The sequence below is a fragment of the Nannospalax galili genome, unplaced genomic scaffold, assembly GCF_000622305.1.
Source record: "Nannospalax galili isolate Female #2095 unplaced genomic scaffold, S.galili_v1.0 scaffold63, whole genome shotgun sequence".
Lineage (NCBI taxonomy): Eukaryota > Metazoa > Chordata > Mammalia > Rodentia > Spalacidae > Nannospalax > Nannospalax galili.
In genome coordinates this window covers 7,956,037-7,973,350 of record NW_008355272.1, presented here as the reverse complement: position 1 = coordinate 7,973,350, position 17,314 = coordinate 7,956,037, and the positions used below count along the sequence as shown (strand labels likewise).

Sequence of the window (17,314 nt, the reverse complement as noted above, 5' to 3'; positions counted from 1 at the left end):
CATGTTAGGGAAGCTTCACTGCATTTTAGGATTCATTTAGCCATAGAAATGCTGTTTAGAAGGGGAAGTAAAATCATCATATGAACTATAGTTAATTTTACTGGATGGACGATGAGACGGGAAAGCCAGACTGAGAATTAAAAAGGCAAAAAATTTTTAATATCCTTTTCCAAAAATGCTCAGTTGTCTTAACTCTAAAACACCCCTTCACCAAAAGATGAATATCAATGTATTATTTTATTTAAAGAGTAAGCCAAGCCTTTTAGTGCAAATGTAAATTTATTTTAATGACAGTAGTGGCAAGCTTTAATTTGACTGGTCAAAGTTGAGGAAAAACATTTATCTTAATTTGGAAAATGAAAAAAAAAAGCCCCCAATTTCCAGGATATGATTTCCTTGCAGAAAGTGGCTGGCTCATCTGTAATTCTTTACAGATTAAATCACAATATGAATACAGACCCCAGCAAATGCCGAGTTTAACTCTGAGCTCAGTAGAATTCAGGATTCATTGAATTCCTCCTTTCCCTCAATCTAGTCGTGTGTGTTTTTCTCTTCCACCACACTGGAGCTCCGTGAATAGGGAAGGGGCTTCCATTGTGTCCCTCTGAACTTCCAAGTCAATGCAATTTTTAACCACTGGCTTGTGGTACTTTGAAAATCACCAGGGGCTGTCAGAGTTGGGTCCTCTGAAAAATTTACAGTGCTAAATCAGAGCATATGCTGGGAGGAAAAAAAATTGCTTAAGATTGGAGCAAGTACAGTATCTGTCTGCCCCCTAGTGTAAGAGATCTCGCTGCCTAAAATCCAACTTTAAAAGAAAAGAAGCTCTTAAAGGGAAACGACTTTGGGCTCACGTAGGCATAGGAGAATGAAACTTCTGTACATTTTAATCTGAATAATTCTCCAGGATTTATAATTAATTGACTCTGGCTTGGTTGGACTGTTCTCGGATCTCGCCGTCTCTACGTTTCCCGAGTGTCTGATGAAGAGGTGATTTTTTTTTTTTTTTGAACTGGGTTTATGTGCGTCCCCCTCACCCCCTCCTCTCTTTTTTCTTTCTGTCTCTGCCGTCTCTCTCGCTGGCTTTTTAAAAAATGAGGAACCGTCCTTGAACATTTTGCACAGAATTGCTTCTTAAGTCAGCCCGGCGCGGTTGCAATAGACAGCCAAAAGGTAAAGGTTTGCCTGAAATCTGCACGCCAGCTCCACCACCCCGCCCGATGGTGAGTACCCTTCTCCTTGTGATTTTCCTAGCTTAACCGAGTGCTCGCCTTCCGGAACCGCGGCCGAGGGAGCCGGGCGAGGCTTTGGTCCCTGCCTGCCTGCCTGCCTGGCTGTCAGCTGCACAAGGTTGCAAAATGAAGCGCAGAGGCAGATGGAACAGGAAATTCTGATACCTAGTGCAAGCCTAGCAGCCCCTTTGCTAGCAAACCCAGCCAGTCGTCTGCTGCTTGGAAAATCAGGCTTCTTAGAACTGGTTTGCAGTCAGCTCTATGGAAGGAAATGAGTTTGAGGAGACAGGACGGGAGATGGGAGGCACCCGCAGTCTTTATGCTTCGGTTTAATCATATTTTGGCAGCTTTGCAATTGCATTTTCCCCCTCTCCCCCCTCTCCCACCTCTGCTACCACACACATGTAATAAAATATGGCAACGCACGGAATTGACTGTCCCCCCTTCCCCAAACCCCTTCAACCACAGTCCTAGGCATTTCATACACGTTAGCAAACCGATTTTCTGAAAAGCCCCAAGTCATCCCCAACCCCACACAGCACAAGGAGAAAAGTGAGAAAGGAGAGAAAGAGAAAAAAAAAATACTGTAAGTAAACATACCAAAACCATATTTGCCTTGTTCAAGGTCCCAAACAGCTTGCATCTTCCTCCTCAACTGTAATAACTCTCCTTTAGTTTGGCGGGTGAAATAAACGCTTTGTTGGCCCCCTGAAAAGATGTGTCTTTGATAATTAAAGAGACTCTCCTCCTCGGTGTTTATCTAAGCGATTGTGCAAACTGATAAAAAAGTAGGCATTAGTCTGCAGGGAAAAAAGAGGAAAGGTGAAGGGAGAGAGCTTCCACCTCACGGAAGTGCTTCCCGGTGTACTAGGCGCGCTCAGCCTTTGGAAAAGCCTGCACACTAACTTTAGAGAGACACGGCTTCAGGGAGCTTTGTACATAGCTGCTGAGGAATGCAAGCCTCGCCTTTAAGAAAAAAACCCCAAACCGTAGGTAGGAGATGTCTGGAGTGATCCTTGTCTCTCATCTGATTCCTTAGAAGGAAGAGTGCGTTGTTACACCTTGTTTGGGGCTGGAAAGAGGAGACTTTAAAAACACCCTTCCAATTGAAAAAAAAAAAAAATCTTCCAACTTAATGAGTTTAGTCGGAGGCTGGAGCAACCGGCTCACCCTCAGCAGAAAACCGCCAACAACTATAGGGGATATTGCAAAGCAAGACAACCCAAGGCACAGCCAAATTCCAGTGTTTGGGGTCGAGAGGGATGGAGGCTAATCCTAAAGCAAGTTGGAAAAAAAACAGAGGTGGGAGAGGAGGGGAAAAGCTGCAGCCTAGGAGACTGGCAGGCAGGGTCCCCTCACCCTGGATCAAAGATAGAACTTGAAACAGGAGGCCAATATTTTTCCTAGGAATCAATTGGAATTCTCATTTTCTACTCTTAACTCAAGTGCCCCCCCCAAGTGATTTTCCCCCTCTCCCCTTGCGAATGAGTGCCTCCCTCCCCTTTTTCTAGTGTTCATTCTAGAACTTTCTTGAACAGGAAATCTATTTCTTTGGGGGGAGGGGTTCCCCATTTCATGCCTTCACATAATGAATACTTAATTCACCCCCTCCCTGTATCAACCACCCCAAACGAATACAGGAAGCAGGAATACAATAACTAGCAAAAAATTGAAAGTGGATTGTGCTGCCTATTGCAGTTTAATACAGTTTTAACTAATGGATTTTTTGTTGTTGTTTTGTTTTAAGAGAAGAATAATGGGGAAACACGGATCTTTTATTTTAGGAAACTGTTATGGTAAGATGTATGTCAGACTTGACAAATGGAACTAACACTCTTCGTTGCTTCTTGTCCTTGTCTTAAATAGGAATTAAGTTAAACACAGTGCTGAATGTTAATTACATGTTTACTGGCTAATGAAAATTACAAATGGTTTTGCCACCTCAAACAATGATGAAACTCTGAAGACACTGTAATTATATACTTTGAGGGAAATAACTCAGAATATTGATCATAAGAAGTGTAAATCTTTTTTTAACTATTCATTAATACCATAAATATGGGCTACAGAAGTTTTTCTTTGCGGTTTGCCTCATCAGTTACTCTGAGTGGATGGCTGGTGGGACTCCTCCTGGGGAGAGCTGAACTGGGTCTCTTAGAAGGAGGCCACGTGTGTAACTCAGGGTGCCCCCTCCCATTCTCCCCGCCCCCTACAACCCTAGCTGAAGGTCCTGGGATCTTGAATAGGGAGGTCGAGCTCAGGGCGTCAGGGCAGGTGAAGGTGATCACAGCTCTGTCTCTCTCTCCTCCCCCTCTCTTGCACTCGTCTCTCCTCTCCCTCTTTCTTTTTTTTTCTTTTCTTTTTGTACCAGGTCTGATCGATGACCACCTTCCCCAGCCTGGGCGCCAGGGATAACCTAATGGAAGACCAGTTAGACCTGGCAACTCACGGCCACCCAGAGATGCAGCCCTGACCACTTTAGCAGTGGCTAGGGCAGTTCAATGCCAGAGGGGGGAAAAAAAGTTGGGGATGGAGGTGGCTATTGGGTAAGGTGGCCCAGGATGCTGAACCAGAACTGGTTTTCCTGGGTCTTGGAGTAATTTTTTTTTTTCATTTTCTTTCAACTTTGGCCAAATTTAGAACACTGGCAGCCACTCCAGTCTTGGGGGGGCGGGGTCAAAGGTTCTCACCTTTAGGTTAGATGCACTAACCCTAAAAGGCCAGCCTGCGGTGACCATAAGGCCAAGCAGGCACAGACGTGGGGGAGTGTTAGCCGAACTGCCTGAGTCTTCAGAGTGGGCACCCCTGAAACCGCATGTGGGGGTCCAGCACCAAGCGTAGGTTTAAACTGGAATACTGAAGATGTTTTAAAAAGTGCCCTAGGCTTATGAGGCTGGAGTCCTCTTTTTCCCTGAGAATTCCCAAGGCGCTGGTCTTTGTCTTAGAAGGAATGGAGTTTCTGAATGGTGTGAAAGGGACAGAGAGGGTCGCTTCCAATCGATTTTACTTGTCCTTTCTGTCTTTTCGGATCAACGCTCTTCAATGGGCACAGAGGTGCTCTTTCAACCAAAAACTTGTGCTACATTTTCTGCCTGTATTGGTGCTAAATACAATAAGCATCGGGCAGATTTTTTTCTCTTTGCTCTCCAAAGCAAGAAAGCACCCTAATTAAATTGTTTTATATGGACAGTCAAGACGGACCAATTAAGTATGCATTAGTATAAAGATAGAGTCTTAAGATAAGGCGGTTTAAAAAACCATGGGGACGACAAAGGCGAGAGCGCTGGGGTCTGGGAGGGGTGCGTGGACACAGCCAGGTCGCAGCACCTTCCTATTCAGGGTCCCAGGGGAATTGCCAAGGCCCAGGCCCCAGGTGAGAGGAAGGCAGGCCAGCAAACAACAGGTGGCTGGCGGCCTTGAAGGCTTTCAAGTCCGAACCCCGGCCCAGGAGCGGTGGCTCTCGGAGGAGTGGGCTGCCTGGTCCTTATATGCCTCAACTCCGTTAACTTAGCAGTCAGAGGTGGCTGGAATCTTGGGACACAGCGAGTCCCTGCAGTGCCCAATTCTGCCTCAGCCCACTTCCTAGGGTCCCAGTGTTAAGGTGAGGCTGTGTAATCATGAAATAGTGTGCTCACGCCTGGGAGAGGCGCTGACACGGGTCTCTGCGGCTACCACAGCCCTCTGATATCCAAAAGCAGGCCCCCTTCTCAACACTTCTCAGATAAGTGCCTTTTTTCCCCCACGGAAAAAGGGAGGTCTGCTGGCAAGGAACGTAAAGTTCCCACCCGACGCCCTGCGGCTCGACGGCCCGACAGGCGACAGGGACACGGATGTCAGAGGAGCAGAAAGGCCGAGGGTTGCGGAAAGAGTAGCAAGGGAGCGGGTCCCTATCCGCTACTGCAGCTCTGGGCTCCTCCACCCCCTTTCGACCCAGAGAGGCGTGAACGGGCGCAGAGCCTAGTGCCCCAAGGGGACGACCCCCAGAGCAGGGGCTGGGGCCTCCCTGCGTGGTGATGCAGGGCTCTGATAGGTGGTCCCGGGCCACGGGGACGCGGGTGCATCGCCTGGCCTCTGGAAAGGCTCTCGGGGCGCAAGGGGAAGGAGTGGGGGATACAGTGGGATCCTCGGCAAGTGGCTGAATGTCAAAAATAAAAAAGGTTGAAAAGGCAATTGTCCAGGAGCGCATTGCTACCCCTACCATCCCCCGGTGCCTGCCCTTGGCGGTAAATCAGCGACCGGTGGCCAGGACATCAGGAGTCCCCTCGGTGGAGCGCGCACACCTCCCGGTGGGCCCCGCATCGATCCGAAGCCTAGCTGAGGATGTCACCGCACTAAATATTTACTGATCACACACAAATAGCCGAGGCTCGAACGATTTTCCTCTGTGAGGAGAGCGCAGAGAGCAGGGTAAATCATTTTATTAGTGTGGATAAAGCCCAGAGCACACTCCGGCTGGAGTGTTTTAAGATGTGTCTTCAACGGGATGAAAAGAGTTAGGGAAATCGATACCGAGTGATTAGAAGCCCCTGGGGTGACCAAGGAGGACCGAGCTTGCGGGAATTTGGCGGGGCGGAAAGGGAGGGAGACAAGGAGGGAGAACCCCGAAGGGGGACAGCCCGACCACCGCCAGGGAGCTGCTGGCGCAGGCCTCGGTCCTCCTCCCTTCGACGGAAGAGGCAACGGTGCAGTCAGCGACACGAGTCCGGTCTGCAGCCAGACTTCGTGGAGAGGGCTGAGCCGACCGCGGCGGGACGGTGGATTTGGGGGCCACGGGCTCTATGCCGCGAGTGGCAGTAGCCAGGTGGCCACGGGAGTAGAGGGTTCTCATACGCAGTGCCCTGGGGGCAGCCTGAGTGGGAAAGATGTGTTCCAGTGTGTTGCTTTCTCTCCCTAGCATTTTGGGGTTCTTAAGTAGCTTCCGGAACTTTCCCCCTGATAATCTCCAAGTCTCACCTCCTTTAGTTTCTCTAAAGGAGACCCAGTGACCCAGCCCCACTGAGTGCTTTCTCAACTATCCCGCCCAGTGGCCAGGGCAGTGATGGAGCCCTGCTGGAGCTGGAGGGCAAGTGGATTCCAGGTTTGCAGGTCGGTGAGCAGGTGGGACAAAGTCTAAAGCCAAGGAGGAAAGCAGGAGCAGTATGCCATACGCCAGTGAAGCCACAGGACTGTGGATTTTTTTTCTCCCCGCGGGCAGGAAATCAGCTTGCGGGGGGGGTGGCATCCCAGATATAAGAACCTGTCTGGGGTGTCAAGAGTGGATGCTGGGAACCCAAGTGGCCTAGGTATAGAGTCTTGCAGGGCTTGTTGACGCTCAGGAGACTTTGGACAAAATTTGCTGTAGAAGGGAGAGGAATATCCTCTCCCCAAAGCCAAACAGCCATGTCCTGGCGGGAAAATAGCTTTTTATTTCTTCAAGCCGGGTCTCGCTACTGTGAAAAAGCCCTGAGCTTCGAAACAGCTGTAAACAACCACGAAGGCACTAATTTCTGGCGAAAGAAAGGGCAGAAGGTGAGGAAAGAGGACAGGCTCTTTTGTGAATTTTCCCTGATCTTGATCTTTTCCAACAATGAAAAAGAAAAGAAAAAAACCTTTCAAAAGAAACTGATAGCGAACTACTTGCATTACTATGTGCATACATGCTTTCAGGTGCATCTGCGCATAGAAATGCTCCCCCAACCCCCTTGCAGATTTTCTTGGCAGTTTGAGGTATTCAGTTCAGGCTACCCCGCGTGTGCTTCGGTGCAACAGGAAATATAGCTGCAGATCCAACTAACCGTTTTCCAGAAGGGAGAATTATTTAAAAGATATGAATCCCAGTGGATTAGAATGATGTGTTCAGGTGTAAGGCTATCAGGTCCCGGTTCCCTCCTTGATAACCCTCAGATTCCACACCCCCACACCCCCCACAGCAAGTGGAAGCTAGCAAGCAACTCTGACCTAGAGGAGTGTCAGCTTGGTCTCCATTAACCCTTCTTGGTCTTGGCCACAGAGTGAAGGTTAACAGTACTAATCTACCCAGACGGACTGGGCTGCACTAAAAAGGATGCAGGGAAGGAAAGAGGAGAGGAGGGGCAGGAAGGGAAGGCAAATGCACTTTAGCTGTAAGGGTTTTAGAACTCCCTGGCCTTCATTTGTTGCCCACCCCATCTCCACCCTTCCCCTGCAAGCAAAGGTTTCCATTCAGAGAGACAACAGTCTCATCTATCAACACAGCACTCTCCAGGAAGAAGGACTTTAGGGAATAAGAAATTAGGATGTAGTAAATTTTTTCTCCCTGTGTAATTGACCACCCAAATCACCTCACAAATATTTTTAATATATATATGTATTTATACTGTTGATTACTGTGTGAGTTTTAAAAACAAATATCAAGATATGGTTTACCTTTCTTCATTTAAGTAAAAGCTAATTTAAAATCCTGTCAGCAGCCAAATTATAGCCATAAAATCTGAAGGAGATTAGGAAAATATATTCAGCTGGCCTCAAATGTGGTGCCATTTTTGTAGGTCCCAAAACAATGGGCTTGTGCAGAAAGGTGTAAGCATATAGTGGTGGTGGGGGGGGGGCTTCTCTCCATTTTAGAAGCTCCATGATGGATTAAAGGTTCATATACTCCAGCACTAGATAGAGGCTGTCACTCAGTGTGTGTTCCCTGGAAGCTGGCAGAAGGCAGTGCAAAGAGTTCTGAATGAGCTCCCTGGAATCACTAGTTCTGGAATACAAGCTGAAGCAACTTAGCCAGGGTAATGCTATTGTGGCTTGAAAAATCACAGAAAGACACTTCAAAGTGCAAACTTCAGCTTTCCAGTCAGTAGCTTTGTCAGGGTATTTAAACAAAAGGTGAGCATCTTTTGCCTAATATATTTATTTAAAAATTCAGGGCTATGCAACTCATTTCTAAAACAAAACAACTTTTCAGTGCATAAATGAAAGAATAGGCTATAGATCATGGCACCTGGAGGATTCCTGCCCAGCTAACCAGGTCTGGGATGGGCCATTGCTGCTTCCAATGTTGATATTATATTGCAAGTTAACCTGCTGAGAAAATTCTAAGGACATATAAAACCATGTGGTCAGCAGTTCTTATTTAGAAGTGGACAAACTCAGAATGATGGCCAGACTCTATATTTTTTAAAATGACAGTTAATTTTTACTTTGTCAAAAAAATTGATCAGTGGTATCAAGTGCTAAGTATAAAGGTGTTAGTAAGTCAAATATCCAGAAAAAATAATATCGTTAATTAGCTGCATCAGTGAACTTCACGCAAGTACTAGCAGAACAACAAATGGGGATTTATTTTAATAATATTTTTTTAACTACAAGCTCAAAGCAAATTGTAGAAGGAGAAATAGAAGAAATTTAAGCAATAATTTAATTGTTTTTCTAAGGAGGTTTACCCACCACCAGTTCCAACAGGAAACATACAACCTGAGAAAAACTCAATGGCCAGAGTCTGACACAGGGCGGCAAAAGACAAATATTATACATTAATTTACAAAACATTCAAGTGTTTACCTTACCAACTCCATTTCTCCTCTTCAAAGGCTGATTTCTTGAAATGTTGAAGGTTCATGTTAAAAATAAAGAATTTCTGTATAAAATATAAGGAAGGGCTTTTAGTTTCTTGGCCATAGAAAGTATTAGCTTGACAGTTTTCAAAGGGTATTGTTTGAGAAAAATGACACTGGCCTTGTTATTTTGAGTACAAGGTAATTTTCCCAGCCACCCATTATAATTTATTATACATTAATCAACTTTATCCAAGAGATTATATGTACTAGACTACTAAATAGATTGAGAGATGATGTCCTTTAAATAGTTAAAGCAAAACTGAAAACATTAGAGGAAAGAAATATTGATTTCAGTGACAGATGTCACATTGGGTATTTCTTGACAGGACCACATCACATCACATGTCAAGGACAAGAAGTTAAAAAGTTAGGGAAGCCTATTTCTTTGCACACTGCATGTTACCATCTTATTTATTTTCTCCCAAAGATATGTCACAGTTTTCTATTTCATCTATTCTTTGTTACCACTTTTTCATACGATGAAAAGAAGCTGGTACCATGACATCTCAGCAGTGAAGGGTTTTAAAAATTATTGTTTCTTCATAGTCTCCTCTGAGGAATAAAGGCTCGGCTTATTTATCCATTGATTTTTCTCTGAAGTGATTTTGGTTAATTTAATAGCTTTCAAAATCATGTGTTACAAAAATTTATATCTTATATATGAATTGAAACCAAATAAAAGGTATCAGTTTTTTTAGGAAGTGTAATTTGGTGTTCTTCAGTTACTGAAATGCTACTATTTCAAGCCCCAGGGTTTTATTTAGAAAGGACACCTAAATCTGTTCTTTCTTAGGAAGTCTTAAAATTGCAAGTGGCATGGTATGGGTAAATATATAATAGGAAAGCCTTTAGCTCTCTTCTTCTAGTCAGTCTCAAAATATCTTTAATTTGTCTTTTATGCTTATGTACTTTAAAGAGCATCAGGCGAATTATCTACCCCCTTCTAAAGATCAGTGAATAAAATTTCTAATTATAGACAAGAGGTTGATATTTGTTATGAAGTTCCAGTAACACAATAAAAGTTTTCCTAATGCATTAGAAGAAATTCTAGTGGACCAGTCCTACTGCTGTCTCATCTCTGATAATAAGGTAGATGCTTTTTTGCCTTTACTTACTATTTGTTAACACAGTAAAAACCTGAAATTAAAACTGCTTCCAACGGACTTGCACACTGAGCTGAACGCATTATTAAATAGAAAGACATTGTTTACTTTTCTCTTCAAATTTGTATGTCCAGTTAATAATGAAGAAATTAGGCTCTGAAAAAAAAATCCTCCCTTCTCCAAAAAAACAAAAACAAAAACATTTCATATGCAAGCTAAAGATAAAAGAAAAAACTTAGAATTCAGTGTTCTGGAAATACAGGCACATATTTTCACAATTGAATTCTTAATAAGGCTTTATTTCATCTTATCTATTTACCAAGATGGAACACTTCTGTATTACATATAATTTTAATTTTTAAATCAAGTTGTAACAGCATAATTTCATAGGCTTTTCTGAAGTGATGGGAGATTTGAAAACTAAGTCCCCCAAATAAAACAGTGGCAAGTGTCAGGGCAGGATGGCTTGCCTCGATTTTTAGGGAATGTTAGAAAAGTTTTCTTTCTAAAATTACTATGTTGTCCCTTTTCACCAAATGCAAAATGAGAATGATAATGGGAGAAAATAGGAAAAAAACAGATTCTCTTCCATTCTTTCCCACTCCAAACCCTAAACAACAAACAAAACAAAACCCAGTTCCTACCCATCTCCAAAGGGGGCCCCTTGCCACTTTAGGAAAAAAATTTCTGTGTAACTAACAGGGTGTTCTTTCAGTACTCAGTTGTCCAGCTTTTTAAGGGGGCCAGGCAATGGCTGGACTGAGTTAGGAGCCTGGTAGCCTGGAGAAAGAGGCAGACTCTCCACTTAGAGGCAAACTTGGGAAAGCAACTGTTGAAGGTTAAACATCCTTTCCAAAGGAGGTTTGAGGGGCAGGACAGTAAGAGCTGCTATAACCAATTTTCTTCTTTTCTAAGGCATTTCTAACTTTTATGATTCTCCCTCCTTCTTCTTTTACTATCTATCTTTGTGCCTCCAGGGCCAGTGAAAGAGCAGGGCAGATTCGAGATTGCTTTCAGAGTTTGCCTTCTCTGATGATGGATTACCATGTCAATTTAAACGGCATAGGATTAATTTGTTTCAATGATTTCTCTTTAGGCTGAATGCCAGCCGTTTTTCTATCTCTCCCCCTTGCTCTTCAGAACAAAGAGAGAGAGAGAGAGAGAGAGAGAGAGAGAGAGAGAGAGATCTTCCTGTATTTTAAGTTGAGAAATGGTAATGGAAACAGACAAGTTAGGTGTACTGTTGCAACACAGTTATAGGTTTGAGTCTTTTTATCTCTGAAACATACAGTCAGTCACATTAAAATGAAATTGGTCTCAACATTTATTCAATAAATGCTTGTCTTGTAGATAATCCAGTGCAGAGTGCTTTTGACATATAAAGATTTAATTTCTCTTGAACAAGTTATTAATACAGCACATCTAAAGTTGCTACCTACAGTGAGATCTATAACAAACTCTAAATGATCATTATGAAAAATAGTATGAAGGAGGCGCTTTGAAACTGCGTATATTTACACATACATACACACATACTAAAAACACAAGCCGGCATGAACATTTGTCATATGCACACATACATCTCCTGATCTTATATAACCACATGCCTCAATGATATTAAAAAATTCCATCCACTATGCAGATATGTCTAACCTTTCTAACATGAGAATGTGTAGAGTTTTCTTTTTTCTAAGTATACAAGAAAAAAAATGCTGTTCAAACCCATTTTCTTTGCAATACCAAACCCATTATGAAATTGAAAATGGTACCGAAAAAGCACTTAGGTACCATACAAAAATCAAGCACCTCCTCCAGGCTTCTCACCTACACTAAACTTGCATCTAGCTAGAGCATGCTGCTGAAAGAATAAAGGCAATCTGAGTGAAATGATGTACCCTAGAGTGGTTATTTTATTTTCTGGTTTAAAGGGTGCTTCTTCAAAGCTGCAGAAAGATAGGAAAGGGGTTCTGTCCTAAGGACTGAATGTCTTGAATAAAGTGATTGTTCTTCCTCTCCTTCCCCTAAGAGTCTTTCCTTATTCCAGGATTCCCCCACAGTAAAATTTAGTCATAGTTCAGAATAATAAATTGCATTTGAAATCTGAATACAAATAGTTTGTATAGCCTTCCCCCTTCTGTCCAGCTCTCTCAATGCACAGCCAGTCTTTATTTGTGTAGCTTCCACTTTCTAAGGACAGACACAATCAGAGGCCTATCAATGGCTGTCAGAACTGAATCTATGCAATTTTAATTTGTAAAAAAGTTGTTGGTTGCTAACCTTGGGGGAGATTGTGTATCTCTGAGAAAACCAAATCTTTGAGAGCTCTCCCTGGGAAATGATGTTACACATGAACAGAAAATCCAAGCAAGAAAGGCTAATTGAATGAAGAGAGAGAATTAGGTTAAAAAATAGAGGACAATCTAGTATCACATTTTCACCAGTGTAACTGGAAATGAAGGTGTCTTCAAGTCTCCAGTGATGCCAGAGCGTTTAGATGTTGGCCACAGATGGGAACACCTATTGAAATGTGTCTGAAGAAGATTAATAGGGCTTGTCAGTGTTGGGAAAGCACTGCTTTGCTGTAAATTTCTACCAGCACAAGATGAATTACCGATGAATGCTCACTTATCAACCCCATCACTATCGTTCAACACTAAATCAAATTGAGAAGTTATCTGCAATCAGAAAATTTCTTTTTAAAATAGACATACACCTTTAGGCCCCAACTCCTTAATAATCCCACTCACAAAACAATCCCTAGCCCCTGATGCTTTCCCAGTTTATGTGGAATTTAGCTCAGTAATGAATATATTTTTAAAGTTCACACTTTAAATGGACAGCTGGGCAGACAGCAAAGTTTGACAGTGTTTTAATGAGAGTATGAAGGCCTCCTGGAAGCCATCAGTTAATATTTCATAAAATGTGTTCCTTTCTACGTTCACTTTTTTTTTTTTTTTACTTTCCTTACTGGGAAGGCAAAAAGAGAGTGGATTTGCTGTTTTAAACCCCGTGACCTCACAGTCATCTAAGGCTCTGGTAAGATAAAATTGTGAGAATTGGGAATTTAGGTCGAATTCAGTAGAACAAGATTAAATGGATGTCTGTGGAGGGTGGAATGTGTATGTTTTAAAGACTTAATGATACTTTGTGTGTCTCACTTTAGGGAGGTATTGGGATGTCAAGTGGACTGGACATGTTGAGCTGAACCCAGTCTCCATTGTATCTTATTTTTTAAGGTGATTTATTGAGAAGCAAAACAAGGTCATTATCTAGTTTTATTATCTGTTAACCTATTCTGAGCCTCTACAGTTTTTCCAACCTAGGGCTCATACTGTTTTAATAAAAGCAACTGCAGTATTTTATAGTGTCCTATTTACAAAGCGTTCTCTCATGCAGGATTCACTTGATTTCAACTGAAATCCTGTTCAGGCAGATATTTTGAATTTCCATTTTGCTGATAAGTAAACTGAGGCTGAGAGATCTGACATCAGGGAGTCAACCAAAATATAGTTAGAATTGGAAACTATGTCACTATATCCTCTGGTTTTCTTTGGGGATTTATTTTCATTGTGTGTCATTATGTAAATAGAGATTAGAAAGATGATGACAGTAATAATGCAGCTAGCATGTAATGCGTACTAGAACTATGGTAAACACTGACATGTGTAATCCCTATGCAGCTCTCTTAGTTAGATACTGCTACCATTTCTATTATCCAAGAAAAAAAATGAGGTTTCTATGTTGAGGAATTTGCCTAAAATTCACATTGCTGAGAAACTGGGGCTCTGTTATTCAAACGCAAGAAGTCTGAATTCAAAGCCACTGACCATATTCTGTGTCCCTGCTTCTAATCTCAAGGAGCTTTGGATTGTACTGAGTGGTTCCAAGAAAACTCTCTTATTTTTAACAATATGAAAATCTCTCTCAAACTCTGAGGCAGAATAGAACAGACCATGAGTTGGTTTGTTTACTATTTGTATATTTTGCAGTGCTTGGGCTCCAACCCTGGGGCCTCATACATGCAAGACAGGTGATGTACCATTGAGAACTTGAGAACTTTACAGTTCTAAGTTACTAAATTGATGACCTTCATACCACTGGCCTTTATTATCTTTCTAAAATGGGGAGATTAGATTTGATGTATGTTGTTTGCGGTGCTCATCTCACTCATGATACATAAGAGGAAAGGAGAGGAACCGAGAATTCATCACCATGTCTGAAGCAAGTGGAGACAAGAGACACTCAGGGCTAGGTAAGAGGTATGACTCTCCTCTCTGGGAGATTGGCATTAAGAACACTCAGCTTCACAAGAGGTCCCGTTTGTTTTCTTTTCCTTCAGAGATCAGGAACTAGTCATCGCTCAATACCAGATGGGGCTGGAGCCCCAATGGATGCCAAATTCCACTCGTGTTCAGGTCTCTTTTACAAAACAGAGTGGTATTTGCATGTAATTTATACACAACTTCTGTTTATTTTAAATCACTTCTAAATTACTCTTCTTACTGAATACAATGTAAATGTTATATAGTTATACTGTTGTTTAGAAAGTAATATACAGAGTCCATATATGCTCAGTTAAGAGATAATTTCTCTCTCTCCCTCCTTCCTTCCTTCCTTCCTTCCTTCCTTCCTTCCTTCCTTCCTTCCTTCCTTTCTTCCCTCCCTCCCTCCCTCCCTCCCGCCCTTCCTTACTGCCCTCCTGTTTTTTGTTTGTTTTTCAGGCAAGGTCATGTTGCAGCTCTGGCTAGTCTCAAATTCATGATCCTCCTTCCTCAGCCTCCTGGGTGCTGGAATTATAGCCATGAGACATCATGCCTGGTTCCAGATTTAACATTTTTGAAATGATGATTTCTATTTTGAACCTCAGTTGTTTGGACTCTGCTGAAGTGGTCTGACTGGACTTGAAATAGTGAGGTTTCTCTAGAATGCCATAGAATTCTAAACTTGTGAGAAAAACTTTGTCTCCCCTATTTTCTAGAAAAAAGTAAGAAGAAAGACTTGAGGTCTGTAGAGGTTAGGGGATTACTCAGCTAATTGGTGACAGCATTGGTAATGAACTCCTTTTCTCCTGGTCCCAGAACCAGGAATCAGTACCACTCTTAAAACATCACCTCAACACTATGCTTCTTATTCAACCAGTACTTCTGGTACTCTGGTCATGTCTGTATTATGATTATGTGACATTTTGTATGGGTTATTTCCGAGTATAGTATAAAATTTTCCCAAGTCTCTATCACAATCATTTCTCATAAAACTTATGAAGCTAACCAGTTAGCCAGAATCTTGGTAAATAATCGCACCCATAATAAGAACATTCTATCAACAAAGTAAGATAGTACATGCCTTCAATCACAGTCCTCAAGAGGTGGAAGTTGGAGATCAGAAGTTGAAGGTCATCTTCAGCTAAGCTGCAAACTCAAGGTTAGCCAGACTGGATTATGTAAGACCCTGTGTCAAAAACTTTTTCTTTAATCTCTATTAGATCACAATAATATTCTAATTGGTATCTATTGCAACCCTCCTCTGTAACTAAAATTGCTAGATTTATATTCTCTAATGGTTCCCCCAAAAGAAAAACCTGTGTTTTTATCTTTGTTTTCCTGTCCTAAGTCATCTTTCCCTGGTTGTTGCCTGCTTTGGGAATGCCCGTCTGGGTTTAATCAGAAGTTGTAAGACAAAATGTGCATTATTAAGAAATATAAATATTTTCAGAAGCAATCAAGGGGATGAAAGACTGATTCGGCATGTAGATTGGACCTAATTCGAAGCAGCTTTATTCTAATGAGAGCTACTGGGATGTAAAGTCAGGAGCTGGCCTAGCCACCAGTTGGAAATCTCAAAGCACCCGAACAACCTGTCAGTGTTTCTCTTGCTAGATGTGCTGAAACTTTTTTTTTGTTTTTACAACGTATGGTTTCTAATCTCTGGACTAAAATACCTTCCTTATTACCCTTAGGGACTTGTAATAGTCACCTTTGTGAAATCATGACTAATTCCTTCTTCCCTTTAGTAGTTTAGATCAGGGAGTACCTCCCTTTTTACCACTCGGAAGTTGGCTTAGCATTGACTTTCATAAGAACATTTTGGCCCGGAGGCATCTGTATTACAATTTCTTTCTTGGCTTAATAAAAGGTATCACATTATCTACCTGGTCAATCTCTATTGGCTTTCAAAATCGAGACATGGAAAAACCTAATAAGCCTCATTAGTATATCTGCTTTAAAAAAACAACAGGCTGCCTCATTTAGCACATTACTTTGAAATGTCCCAGCAGAGCTGGGTGGCCAGTGCTTGAATACAGGTACTGCTAATTTGGATCTGTATTAGTCTGGTAGCTCTAAAAAAAAAAGATGCCTAATATGTAGGTAGAATTTCAACACATAAGGGATGGAACTCTGATTGTTGTATTTTGTTTTTTCTTTCTTTCTTTCTTTCTTTCTTTCTTTCTTTCTTTCTTTCTTTCTTTCTTTCTTTCTTTCCTTTAATCGCACTTTTTGTTCACATGGCCGTATGTGAGAGATAGTTTGGTTTTCTTGAGATGTTTCACCATCCACAGCTGGAAGTCCAAAGAGGACCAAAAATGTCTTTAAAATCAACACAACTCCGGGAGCCTGAGAGAACAAGTTTTCCTTTGTTGTAGGGGATGGTATTATTTGCTGTAGGTTTTTTGATATACATTCTAAATTAGGCCTGCAAAGGCATGCTTCATCTTTAATTCATCACTCTCAGCTGAAAGAGATTAGCAATGTCTAGCACGCACCCCTCGTATGGTGCTGACCTCATCAAGTATGGCCTGAAATTAATTAGCCTCATTCATTCCAAATGGAAAAGGATAATGCGGCGGCATTTTAGAGATGACCATCACACATTGTATGCAACATATTTAAAAGGCCTCAATTTTCAAACCATGTAGATTAAAATTCTTTCCAGGGCCCACAATATGCCTGAGTTATCAAGGACCTGGAGGAGAGCTCCGTCCAATTTGTTTCTGTGATTGTGTGCATGTGTGTTAGTGCGTGTGTGCATGGATTGTGTGGTGCACGAATCTTTTGCTCGTGTCTGTTAGCTGTGTCTACTTTCAGCTGGTTTATTCTCTAAATTTACATATCTGGGGTGCTTTGTCAACAAAAATCTAATGTTTAATCCTGTTTTAAACGAGGTGGTAGCAGAGTGCTAAATGCATGTTTTGGGTCGCCATCATGAAAAATGCCGAAAGAATCACTGTGGCCGTTTTCTCACCAAGATCCTATTCATTCTCTAATTTGGAAACAGAAAAGCTCCTTAAAGAGATGCCCAACTTTTCTATTTTGAGTTATTTTCAAGACTTTCAATGTCTTTTCCCAGTCCCTACTATTTTGATCATATTTTAAAACATGGCTGGGGACTAAGTTAGATGACAGAATCTCTT

At 42.0% G+C, this 17,314-nt stretch overlaps 1 protein-coding gene and 1 long non-coding RNA gene across 2 annotated transcripts in view; one reads left to right on the top strand and one right to left on the bottom strand.

Annotated features, from left to right (window-relative positions):
- Nr2f2 (nuclear receptor subfamily 2 group F member 2) overlaps positions 1-2,284 on the bottom strand; it is a 13,010-nt gene extending 10,726 nt beyond the window's left edge. Inside the window, exon 1 of the mRNA XM_008852344.3 lies at positions 1,833-2,284. Coding sequence (XP_008850566.1) covers positions 1,833-1,875 — 43 coding nt within the window. The 5' untranslated portion in view covers positions 1,876-2,284. The remainder of the gene's footprint in view (positions 1-1,832) is intronic.
- LOC103749462 overlaps positions 546-17,314 on the top strand; it is a 203,102-nt gene continuing 186,333 nt past the window's right edge. Inside the window, exon 1 of the long non-coding RNA XR_607944.3 lies at positions 546-990. This is a non-coding gene — a long non-coding RNA (uncharacterized LOC103749462). The remainder of the gene's footprint in view (positions 991-17,314) is intronic.